The sequence below is a fragment of the Neolamprologus multifasciatus genome, chromosome 13, assembly GCF_963576455.1.
Source record: "Neolamprologus multifasciatus chromosome 13, fNeoMul1.2, whole genome shotgun sequence".
Classification (NCBI taxonomy): domain Eukaryota; kingdom Metazoa; phylum Chordata; class Actinopteri; order Cichliformes; family Cichlidae; genus Neolamprologus; species Neolamprologus multifasciatus.
The window spans coordinates 23,243,190-23,255,967 of NC_140451.1; the positions used below are offsets into that span (position 1 = coordinate 23,243,190).

The 12,778-nt window shown below is 41.0% G+C and overlaps 1 protein-coding gene across 2 annotated transcripts; it reads right to left on the reverse strand.

Annotated features, from left to right (window-relative positions):
- Window positions 1-289: 289 nt before the first annotated feature.
- On the reverse strand, window positions 290-12,533 carry ndnfl (neuron-derived neurotrophic factor, like). 2 transcript variants are annotated; one of them, XM_085182762.1, is made up of 4 exons: window positions 11,777-12,533; window positions 8,980-9,213; window positions 7,409-7,533; window positions 290-3,674 (listed from the first exon to the last, which is right to left on the reverse strand). In XM_085182762.1, exons 2-4 carry the CDS (start codon window positions 9,147-9,149, stop codon window positions 2,221-2,223), a joined length of 1,749 nt encoding a protein of 582 aa, XP_085038888.1. In that variant the 5' UTR covers window positions 9,150-9,213; window positions 11,777-12,533; the 3' UTR covers window positions 290-2,220. The 2 variants fall into 2 exon arrangements, with proteins under 2 accessions (XP_085038888.1, XP_085038889.1); XM_085182763.1 differs by lacking the exon at window positions 11,777-12,533 and having other exon boundaries at window positions 8,980-11,759.
- Between the last annotated feature and the right edge of the window lie 245 nt (window positions 12,534-12,778).

Below are 12,778 nucleotides of genomic sequence, written 5' to 3' on the forward strand. Positions count from 1 at the left end.
TAGACATGCAATCCATCTGGCCAACTGAAAATGCCAGCTATGCAACAACAGCTGGTTATAAGCTAACGCTATGTCAGCTAATGTTAGGTTTGAGTGTCCTAAAAGTCACGCTTTTCCTCTTATTAAAGGTTTGATTTTATTCTCACATTGTGTTTGATCTGTTTCAAAGAAATTTTCACTAACACTGGCTAATAGCAGCTAACAAGAGCTAACAGCAGCTAACAGCAGCTCAGTGGCAAAAATGCAACAGTGTTTACCTACAGAAAAGTTGATATTCTCAACAACTCACCTCAGTATGGCTGTCATCAGACAAAAGTGAGCTTCACTGACTCATGGACTCATCGGACTCCTTTCACAAAGTTTTACAGCCTCCTCCAGATTAAATAGACATGGACACCTGACATATTGACAACTGAGGTAAGCAGTGGACAGACAGCCTACACTCACTGTAGATACAGAGTTGTTTGTCCTACAGCAGCTACTGTAGCTTAGATTATGCACTTGAATTGGGAGGGATAAGAAAACAGAATTTCCATGGCTGTAATCTGCAATCTACTAATATCTATTTGTGAGATTTTACACAGTGTACCTTAAAAAATATTTCAGTTTTGCAATACTTAAGCAGGATTATAACTTTTACTGTAGTAAAAAGTCTAAATATTCCCCCCCCCCCCACACACACACACACTTTGTAAATCAAGTATACAACACAAGACTGTTTCGAATCCTGTGCCGCACCACTTTTCACTAAAAACGACATTTGAGGCTGTGTAAAAGATTTACAATACTCATAGACTCCAATGCTGAAATGCCCAAGTTTACACCATTAAATAGCATGTTAACAACCTTTTACAGAAATGGTTTTGGCATTTATACCCCTTTATATAAACTCCATGGAGGGTGAAATGCATCTGCCATTTGACTGACAGGTGTTCAGACCCAGGCAACTGTAGCCAGTTAACCTTTGGCAGGCTTCAACGCCACTAATCAAAAACATTAGACTAGTGTGAAATACAAATGGTCCAAGAAGTTTGTCTTTCAGTTTTAGTAAGTGTATTCTAGTGCTTTATTTAGCAGGTGTTGAACCTGTACAGCTTATGGGTGGAGCTTGATTACCAAGCTTGCTAGCCTTATTGCTAGCTAATAATTTAAATCCATCCTCTCATCCAAATATGGTCACAGCATGATCAAATGCTAAGATTGAGGCTAACGGGTTATGCTGCAGACAAATTATTGTGTAATGATGTTAAAGCTGCTGTGTCTGAAGTGATAATGCCATATATAAATGACCCCTTTAAACATTGTTTTTTCTATATTATTTTCTCCTGAAAAAAATCTATCAGCAGATTAAAGTCTACGTAAAATACATTTTTTATATTTCAACCTTAGTTTGAATCTATTAACCAAAATAAATCATAAATCTCCCCTTAATTAAATGCCACAGATTAGTGTGGCCTTGAGCAACCCAACAGACTTAATTTCTCATGATAAAAGCTGAAGTGTTAAATTTAGAATTTCACAAACTAGTGCAAATACATGCATCAGTCAGGCAGAACCATACGGATACCCAAGTATTTATTAATGAGTTTGAAGCAGCACAAGAATACATCAAAGACAATGAGGCAAGTCACTAAGTATTTTCACTGCTTCATGCGAAAGCAGAACACAAAGATACACACTGACTTTGAACTTAGCATCTGTAGATTGCACCCATCTGTGTTTATAAGCCTTTACAATATGCAGCACTGGAGATATATACTACAACCCCCACGTCTCAGATGTGATCTAATTATTGCCCCATCTGCTTCTGTTGCATATTTGGCACAGTCTCTGTTGTTGTTTTTGTCTTGACTTTTGTCATCACAAACCTCATCCGTTCTTTGTATTCTGACACAAAATAAGCACTTGGACAACTGGCACATTATTATTATGATCAACAATGGAAAAAATGACAAAAGCACAGGAACTGTATTGTAAATGTTATGAACTTTTGCTGGTGTGCAGATCCTTCTCATATGCTTTCTATCCACTTGCACAGATCTTGTAAGTGGAGAGCTTGAATGTAACCATTGCTCCTCCAGAGGGAATATTTCCTTGTTATGGTAACAGTCTCTCTACAACAGGCTTCGTTCTCTTGGACAGTCTTTATAGCATGCCCATGGCTGATGCATTTGTCCCTTAACTGGGACAGTTTAAAAACCTCCTGTAGGGGGCAGCAACTCAGCATTCCTTTCTAGTCTTCACCATCTTGCTCGTGTACTTGATAGGGATCCCCCAGCGTCTCATTAGATAGACATCAAACACATAGGCCATTCCTGGCTCCAGGCCCCCAATCACAGCTGTAGTGACGGCCCGCCGAGGATTCAGCTCTTGGAAATACTTGCAGAGAACTCTCTCAGTGTCAGAGCGGGACTCTGGCCCCAGACAGGGTGCAGTTAGAGCTGATGCTCCGCCAGCTTCTGCTTCATGGCTTCCAAGCTTTCTGCGGTACACACAGTAAAGGCTTCTTTCTTCTGTTCCCATCCATGCTAGGGTGACACTACTGCAACCACGCAATCGGTTGAAGGATTTTATCTGTAAGGTGGAGGGCAGAGATGGGACTCCTCTGCGGTGGTAAGCTGATGAGGTCTGCATTTTGACTGAAGCTGTCAGACCTTCTGGTAGCGATGGGTCTGTAACAGCAGAGGTGTGGTCCATGGCGGTTCCTTCTCTCTCCAGGTGGATGAGATAGGAAGTACTTCCCTGGAGCCATATGTGCGCTAATTCTCGCCCAGCAGCCTGAGAGGTCAAGACCTGACCTTTACTAGATACAGTCACCTTGACCTTTTCACCTTCCCCACAGCTCTGCAAGGTGAGGAGGCCACTCTGTTGCCAACCCTGAGGACGGAAACTGAAGAACTGCTCCGAGCTGAAGCCTCTGTCTTGGAAAGTCACCCACCTCAGCTCTCCTTCTCTAAGGGCGGTAATAGCAGGTCGAGCCTCCTCATGTGTCCGAGCAAGTGTCCCCTTGTATGCCATGCTGGTCCCATTCAGCCTGTCGACCACAAAGACATCAAAGTAATACTGGGTCTCAGGCAGGAGCTCTGAGACAGTGCAAACACTTTCTGTCCCCTGACACACACATTGGAGGTCTTCATACTCATCAGTGAGGGAAGCTGGTTGACTTTGAGGACTTTCAGGATAAGTGTCCCACTGCTGCCACCACCACTCTTTCAAAATGGGCCAGACCGTCACCCTGCTCCGTCTGTCCTTCTTTTCTTGTTTTTGGTCTTTCTCTTTCCTCATACTCTTCTGTGCAGCACAAAGACTGGGGTAGTTTTCCTGTGAGTTGACAAGGACACAGTATTCATAACTGGTCTGTGTATGTGGGAGGCTCGTTATGGAGGCACTGGGTGCCCAGCTGAGGGTGACGCTGGTCATGCCTACACCTAATGTGTGAACTTGTGGGTCAGCTGGGAGCAGAGGGAAGATGCCTGAAGGCCCCAGGCCTTCATGAAGATACACTGTTGCTCTGGTGTTCTGCTGTTTGGAGCGTAGCCTTAGGATGTAGATGGAAGCGCTTGGATAGGTTGGACTACTGTAGCTTTCCACTGTATTGCCAGTATTGCTGTGTATTTTCTCCTCCGTCCCAGGACCTCGCCACCACACCTCAGGCATGCTTTTTTTAGTACTCCCTGTGAGCAAAGAAGAAAAAAGAAAGCTAGCCACAATAGATCATAATGACACACTTGAATATGTTTTGCTTATTCTTACTTCACTTGTGCATTTGACAATCACTTTGGACAATGACAAAGTTTGATACTAGAAGATTGTTTTCACATTCATTCACTGAAGGATAAATGTTTTGCTGCACACAGTTGGAGTTAGAGTGAAGCAGGACTTGAATTGCATCTGGTAGTTTTTGCACATCTGGTAGTATTTGTACATTCTCAGATTTGTAATTTTTAAATCAGGAAGAATAATTAGACATGATTTTCAGACAAACATTATTATCTAAAGTAGCATAATTCTTATATGTGTAACCCTGGTGTCTTGTTTCAGTAGTGTTCGCCAGTTTCCCTGAGCTATAGATGAATGGTGAGTTAAAGGTTTTCTTAAAAGTATTCTCCATAATAAACACCAGTGCAGCTGGACAGTGTGAACTTTATATCCTGACATGCACACCAGCAGATAGGAGCTATTGTTTTTTCAAGGGGTGATAATAAATAACTTAAATGTTACACATAAAATTATAAAGTGCTCTAAATGAAGCAATTAATGTTATAATAAACTTTATTCTGCAAAGTCATAAAATAATATTGCACAACTTAATATGCAATATAAATCAATGTTAGAATCTGCACAAATTAAATGTGGCCAACAATAAAAACAAGTGCAATAACTCAGGTTATATATCAAAACATGCCTGAAGGAGACCTTATAAAGTTTGGATTATCTCATATTAGGTTCTTTACAGTGTTAAAGAAATAAAGCTGTCATTGCGTAAGAAATGCTTATTACTTTCATGCTCTGAATTGGATAAGATTCATGCCACACTCTGTATGGCGTTTGCTTAATGTAGCCTCCTTGAAGTCAGTGCACTCATACAATTAGTGCAATTACATAATTAATTACACAAAAACACCACGTTATTAGAAGTCTGTTTTTGTACAGATTAGATAAACAGCATATAATATGTTGGGAAGCTGTGGCTCAGGAGATAGAACGGGTTGTCTACCAACTGGACGGTCAGTGGTTTGTTTTCAGCTCCACCAGTCTGCGTGCCTGACTTTGGGCCCTAAGAAAGGCACCCTAATGATCCCAGTGCATTCATTAGAGTGTGAGACATGTTGCTTAGGTATAGATTAATGTCTATGTAAATGGAAAAATGAGGACTGGACTAAAAAGCCCTTTGAGTGCTCAGTTAGAGTAGAAAAGAACTATATAAGTCCATTTACCATTTACCACATGGCCATAAGGGTAGACTCTTACTACAAATGAATGAAACACATGCAGGCTTTCTTTGTGTTAGCCAACTTGATAAAACATAACACAACAACAGCGCTTTTCAGCTTTCTTCTTGCAAATAAGACAAGAGATTAATACTGCAGAAAATTAATTAGGCTACTCTTAGATTTAATGCGCAGAGCACTAAAAATAAACATTTTAAGTCAATTTAATTATTCTAATACTGCTGTTTACAACGTCACAGCTGCACATTAGATATCTGAAACTTTAAATGTGATACATTAGAGGTTACTGTCCCGTAACGGAAAAAATGAGGCATGGAAATCACTTTAATCTGTTGCCAAATCAAAATTAAATCCGTTTTATTAATTGTGTGGGTATTCTGGGTAATACACATGTTAATTAATTTTCTAATCTATCCTGTAGTAATTGCAATTCCAGCAGTGTAAAACAGAAATAGTAGCATATTAAGACAAAGTTGTCAATAAAAAAAGAACAACAACATTCTGTATCACCACCTAATGACTTGGTTTTGGTTTTTAGTAAGGTATAGCTTAACAAAATGCACACATAAAATGTATTCCTGCTGCAGATAATCTATATTGCACTTAAAAATATACTTTGAATAAAAGAATCAATGAAAACATGGCGCTTCCAGCTGACTTCAAACAGAAAATCTGAACATAACCTGCTCCCAACCAGAGGTATTCGTAAGGTAAGCGTAAGTTACCGTGGTGATTTGGTAAGTTACCCTAGTGACACAGAAAGCTTTGACTTTTAGCTCAACGTAGCTTGCTAACCCAATGACTGTAGAAAATAGTTATTGCTCTAACCCGTTAATTTCAATTCGTAGCAGATCCCCCTGGCTAGCTCCTATGCTAAGCTAATCACCACTGGTTTCATATTATCTTCCTCTTTTACTGCTGGCAGTACATAAATAAGTATGTTTACCAAAATTAAATTCTTTATTTGGTGTTTCTGAGTTGCTTTCCCATAAAGTATTAGTGTAATGTGTTTTTAGCAATGCCACAAGAGTTGAAATTTAAGAAATTAGCTATAGCGATTTACTGAGAAGTATGCTAATGCTAAATTAGAAATTTAATTTACTGGTTAATAAATCATGTTATGTTTCACCAAAGTGTAAGCAGTGGACACAATTTTTATACTATTTAGGTGTCGCTGTTTTAAAAAAATATAGTACATGTTATTAAACCAAAAGTGTTATGTTTGTACATTATAACAATTGATCACACTGAACCTGGCTGACAGAGAAAACCCTAAGCCCCTTGTAAATGAACAAACAAATATATATCTAAAATGTCAATTGCCACTTCAAAAATGGTTGGCAGTATTTTCATTCAACACCTAAAGTGTTTTCATTCTGAAGTACAGACTCTTCACTTAAATGACGCTACTGCCAGATAAACACAGACAGAAAAAAAAAATTCACCAATTGTTTTCACTGTTCATGTCTCCTAGAGATGAAAAATGAGACCAAATGTTACCGAATCAAAGTGAATTATTCAGGCTGGCAATGGGGACCCATGAGCTCAGGGTCTGAATGATTCATGTGTCATTTTATAACATAATGTTATTTTAGCATGTGGAGAAGCTTGTTTAAGTAACCTGGAAAAATACTCTTGGAAAACACTGAGGCCTGTTTCCTTTCCCAGAAATCTCTGCCTTTTTAGGACTGAAATGCGATTACTTCTGTTTCCTCTGAGCACTGATTGCCTGACTTTAATTCTAAGCCTTTGTGCCAGAATATATTTAATCCTTTGATTTTATTTAATTGCTTTGGTTTTCAAGAAACAGATTGTTACAGAGTGCAGTTTTAGTTTGTTGTTTTATTCAATATTTGAACAGGGAGTTGGCAGAGCTTTTTGGTGTGTGTTTTTTACGGAATGAAAAGCCTCAGATAAAATTTATCACCAGGTGACACACAGATATGATCGCACTCGCTGTCTCTGTCCTTGTCAAAGACATTGGGTGACATTTAGAAAAAAATATATGCGTTTCACAGTGCTTTGAACTTCAACAAAGGGGTACAATGTGCTGATAAGATGTAGGACTGTTAAATTTGTGGACTTTTCACAATACGGAAACACACTCAGGCTTCAACAGTGAAATTATTGTTTGACAGAAATCAGTTTGTTGGCCTATAAATTTGTGTAACAGTTGCAGTAAAAGCATGACCTTGAAGCTACAAATAATGAAAACACGTAGCAAGAATGTACCTTTTTACCTTATGCTACTAATTCTGGTCACATATCTGGTTTAAAAGTCTCATCTACACATTGAAGCTTAAGTAAGATTAGACTGTTTGCCCTTCACTAAATCCCTACATATTATATGGCAATGATAATCTCTAATCAATGTCCTTGGCTAAGCCAGATGTAGTGAGGTCTTCAGGTTAAGTGGGTATCAAAAGGTGCAGCTTGTGGTCTTACTGTCCACTCACATTGCAGGTTTTTGAGGGGTTTGTCCTTCAGGGTGCGAGCAGCCAAGGTCCATTCAATGGGAAGGTCACAAGGGCTGACTGTCACAGACATCCCCGGAGCTTTCTTCTTCAGCGTGAAGTATAACCTGTGGAGAAACACCAAAGAGAACCAGCTTGCTTTTTCACCGGGGATGACAGAAAGATAGCATCCTGCTTCTGTTCAGCTGCAAGGTGATGGACGAGAAGACAAGATATTGTTCGGTGCCCATTCTTTCATTTTGTTGGATGATTTTTAGATAAGGTGGGGCGGTTATAATTTCATTTACTAAAGTTTGACGAGTTACAGCCGTTTCAGACATTTGCCAGTTGCTGTGTTTCCATTTGCCTACACGCTGATCAGTCATTTGATAGCAGATCAGGAGAGGTGACCTCAGAATCAGAGGATAAGGCTGCACTGACGGCTTCAGATGGATATCTGTCTGCTTGATGTAACCATCTCAGCTCGTGCTTAGCATAGAAACTATAAGGACATGGTTGTGCTGTTGCATGTTGGATGTTAGATTTGCATATTATATGGCAGTTGAATTGCTGTTGAAGGGCATTTTAACGCTTATTCTGTGGTGGCCTATTAAAATTCAATTCAACTCTTTATTGCTTAGCAAAGACGACTGAATAGAAGAAGTCTTTAACATTTCTTTACATTTAGTCGTGCTACGTGAAAATGTATTAACAGCATAATTATTTCCTACCACACAAACACATTTATTCATTATTCTGCACAGATGGTGATTGTTTCCAAACAGATGTGCAGCACTCTTTCTCAAGGGCACTTTGTGGATTATTTAATAGAGTGATTAATTTCTGAATCAGTGTTTTCTCTCCATTATTTGCCGTGTGGTCCTGCTTGACTGCACTGGTGGACAGACTGCAGCTCACGGGGAGATGCATGTCGCAATTTTCAGCTCCCGCTTTCAGAAAGCAACTGGCACTGTTGTGTAGGGTTCAAGCCAAATGGGCTCCACTTCCTCTTGCCCTCTCTACAGCGCTGCTGGAATCAGCCTCTGTCTCCACGAAAGGTGGATAGGGAATGGGTGGTGATATGTTACTGTTTCCGACCTCACTGAGCAGACCTCCGTTTTTAATCGTGGGTCTTAAATGAAATGCAAATGAGGAAAAACGTCAAGCAGGGACAGCATCTAGTTTCACGTGAATTCAGCTGTTACACAAGTGCTGAGATTATCATGGACTTGTTTGGATTAGAAACACATGAATTACCTGACTGTTTAAAATGGTACTTTAAGTTCATTTCAAGTCTAATCATTAGACAAAAATATTAAGTGTATGCATTAAGGAAATTATATAGTTTGACAAGGAATTCATTATGTGGCGCTTGCTGATTTATTTCAGCTTCATGTCATTTGGTACACATATTAATGTACTGATAATTCAGCATAAAGTATGCTATTTTTTAAAAGATAGGAGCACCTTTTTCACCTCTTATGACACCACATCATTAAATATAATGAAAACAATCTTGCTATGCTCTCAGTGGAAACAAGCTATCAACCACATGGATGCTTTCCATCTGTTACCTGCGAGTTCGTCCTTTAGGTAGGGTTACAGAGGTGATCTTTCCTTCTGGTAACCACGTAGTTGGGCGAAGTGGCACCTCATTCTCAGGTGCCACACCTGAGTGCACCTGGGGCCACAAAGATCCACATACCAGTGCCAAAGCTGCACCAAGACACCAAGACAGCGCCATAGTGGATTCACACTCTCTCGTGCCTTTTAGTCTTCGTCCCTACGTCCTGGATGGCTCCCGGGCTCTGAAAATGCACAGTGGAAAGGTCAAGACCATCAATCAGAGCCCATCAGCAACGCACACACAAACACACACACGCAGACTTAGTTAAATTTCTACTGTACCATTCAGGCAGACACTAAAGAGCTGTAGCGGCTGATGATTCATTGATATGAAGAAACATCCTATCCTATTCAGACAGAATTATTCATACCAGGGAAAAGAAATTGCCATGCTATATTACTCTGGGATGTGTGTGTAGCACAGCTTGACACTCACTGTAAAAAATCACCCATCGCACCACTTTTCAAAGTGTGAAGTGAGTTGCTAATATCACTCTGAAGTCGCTGCCTTTATATCTACATTTCTATTTTTAGTTTGAGGGTTCGAATGGGTCTGTTCTCGAAATATCTTTGATTATGATTATTAGGGGACTTATCTTGAGAAAGCGATGCCGTGCTGATGCAGAGAGGAGTGTGCAAACAACACCTGGAGGTGCTCTGATGCAGTCAAATCCATTCAGCATAGATTTATGCAATGCCTAAACCAGAAGAACTGGTATCAGATTTTTCAGGCTTTCTTTCTGTCTTTTCCCCCCATTTTTTTCTTATTTCTCTCACACTCTGTTAGTGTTTCACAGTCCTTTTATCTGTACATTTATATGTGGGCGTGCTCCTGTGTGCATGCGGTTGTGATTTAGTGATAGTAGATGATTACAGGTCTCACTGTTTTCTTTCTCTCCTGAGAAAACACATTTGTTCAAAGTCACACAGCCTTCGCCAACACACTCCCCGCCTTCCCCTAACAAGGTGTATTATGTCAGTGCTGTGCCCCATAGATCAGATGACAGCAGCAGTGGAACCACGGAGGCAGCTACAGAAGGTACATCTGAGTCTTTTGGGCCCCGGGACGCTCCGAGATTCAAACTCACAGATCGTCGCGCAGCTACAAAGTCACACAGAGGCGCCTGCTCATTATCCTTGCAAAGAAAGAGGGGAGTGAACGACCCATAAAGCCTTGACTGAGAGACATGCAGAGGGAGAAAAAATGATTGAAATGAGAGGGGAGAGAGGAAGGGAGGGCTGTGAAAATGGAGAGCGAGAAGAGGAGGATGTTGAATCCTAGAGTAATTAGAGGGAAGAAGATGGAGAGAGGAAAGAGGAGAAAGTGGAACTAGAAAAGAGATGGTTAGAATCAAAAGAGAAAAACATTCTAGTCAGGCAACAAGGTCGCAATGGATTTCTCTCTGTGCTTCAGCCAGACATATGAAGCTGATTGGTGTTTACTTTAGCTCCCATGTCAAATGCCCAGTGTGGCACATATTAGCAGATGGCTGCACAACCTCACAGCCCCTCTCACACGTCCCCTCATTCAATCTTGATAAAGATGAAGACACAAAAAAGCTTGGCGGGCTTGTTTCTTCAAAACGCACCCGCTGATAAAATATGCATACGGCTCCTCAGCAAATTATGGCCAATTGAATTTTCATAAGGCGAAAAGGCTGGGTCTTAGAGCGAGAGGGAGCTTAGTGAACTTAACTACCACCCTCAATAAATAAATACACAGGAGCTCATGACTTTGATGGTCCTGCTCACTCTCTGCTCTTTTTTTCTTTTGGTTATTTTTGTTTATACGAGTTTCCTCTTTCCATTATGTTTATCCCAGACTGTCAACTGACTGCATTTATTCTGGATACTGCTTGAGTTTTAATTAAAGATACTTGAGCTCGGCTCTGTTTATCTTTTTCTTCCTCTTTATGCTTTCCTTTTTCTGTCTGTTTTTCACTTCATTTGTTCCCCTTATTTAGAAGTTGATGTAGGCTCAGTTTCAGGGGGACAGGTTGAGTTCTGTGTGCTATCTGTCTGCACATTGTATTAGCTATCTTCTGTCTCCCTCGGCTCTGGCAGGACCATCTGCCTTCTGTTATCTGTGGGCAGGGACAGATTAAATGGCATGGGGTGGTCCCTGCAGGATCCGTTGTCCCCCCCAAACTACTACGAGCAAAGAACTGGCCTGTGATTCATGGTGGGGGTTGACGAAATGATGGAAGGGTAACATGCAATTACCATGCAACTTGATAGGATTTTACGGTTCACTTTCTAACTCGATGCACGTACTTTTGAATATATAAACCTTCCCTCGTTTTCCTCACTTTCACTCTCCTTTTGCGCCTGCACCTCTCACGCCGCTTGTCATTCACACACTTTTATATAGTATCACACTCTTTCTTTAGTTTATGGCTCTTCATTCGCTGTGTTCACTGCCCCACTTCATAGTCACACTAGTGTATTTGTAAATAATTTAAAAAACTACTAGTTGTCAAAAAGAAAAGAGAGATGACCCCAACCTTTAAACGTGCAAAAACAGTCATAAGACGTACTAAAAGTGCTTTACATCTGTCTCAGCTTTATTAACAACCCTCCAGAGACCACACACACACACACACACACAAACACAAACAACTGATTCAAAGAAGCAAGTTGCTGACTTACACAACCAGTTGAAATCTGAAACGCTGACGCACTCACACACACTCACACACACACACATGCTCTGCAAGGACAACATGCATGCATGCATCCCCTTACCTTCTCTCTGTGCACGCTCTCCCTCTCTGGTGCAGGGAGTGAGGGATGGGATCAAATGAGAGAGGGAGAGAGGATGGAGGAGGAGGAGGAAGGGGGGTGAGAGTCGGTTGCGAGGAGAGGAGGAGCGACAGCAGGTTGTTGTCGGGTGTTCCACTGATTCCGTCTCCCATGAGGCGCTGCTCACCCCTTACTTCAAGAGATGTCTCTTCAGAGCTCAGGTGTTCCTTCAGGGCTGTCCCACCTCCTGTGTGCCTTGGTGTGGTGCAAGGCTCCCAAGGCACTCTCCACACTCTTTTCCTCCGTCTCTCTGAGACCTTCACACGTGGAGGCTTGTCCTGCTAAATACTCTGTGAATGTCATCTGGTCAGTGAAGCCTGTATGCTTTCTTCGCTTCTCATTTACCCACTGTCACTCTTTTTTTTTCCCCTTCCTCCCGTTCTTTTCACTTCTTCCTTCTGTTTACCTGCTCCTGGTAGTGAACAGAGCTCACTTGCAATTCAAATAGGCTCATGTGTGACTGAGTGTGTTTGTATATCTGTATGTGCAATCTGAGAGTGAGGGAGCGAGTGGGTGAGTGTGAGGGGGATGACGGTGAGGTCGCTGAATGGGGGTGGTGATGAGAAGAGAGAGAGAGAGAGAGAGAGAATGTGTTGTCAAGAGCAGCGTTAGGGAATAGGGAGGTGATGTAAAAGTTAAGTGCATTCACAATACACGCCAGTCTCTGGCTGGTCTGATAACATCTGCATTAGGAGATGATTTCAGACAGCATGTTAGAGGTTACACTGTCTTTGTGCCCTTATCGCTTGTTCAGTCAGGTGGTTAGTCTGCCTCTAAATTAACATATTTAAACAGGAGAGCAGCTTATCAGTCCCTTAATAGATTTATGCAAATATTTAGTGTGCATGTTTATATCAAATGTTAAATAAAAAAAGTGAAAAGGGACTTTGGATAGCAAATAAAATCATTTCAGCACTTTCTGCCATATTGTCATTATTTAAAGAG

Coding starts and splice junctions, on each gene's coding strand:
- ndnfl (XM_085182762.1), bottom strand. CDS start 9,149: ATGGCGCTGTCTTGGTGTCTTGGTGCAGCTTTGGCACTGGTATGTGGA. Junction 7,534..8,979: donor CCTAAAGGACGAACTCGCAG/GTAACAGATGGA, acceptor GTTTCTCCACAG/GTTATACTTCACGCTGAAGA. Junction 3,675..7,408: donor ACCCCTCAAAAACCTGCAAT/GTGAGTGGACAG, acceptor CTTTGCTCACAG/GGAGTACTAAAAAAAGCATG.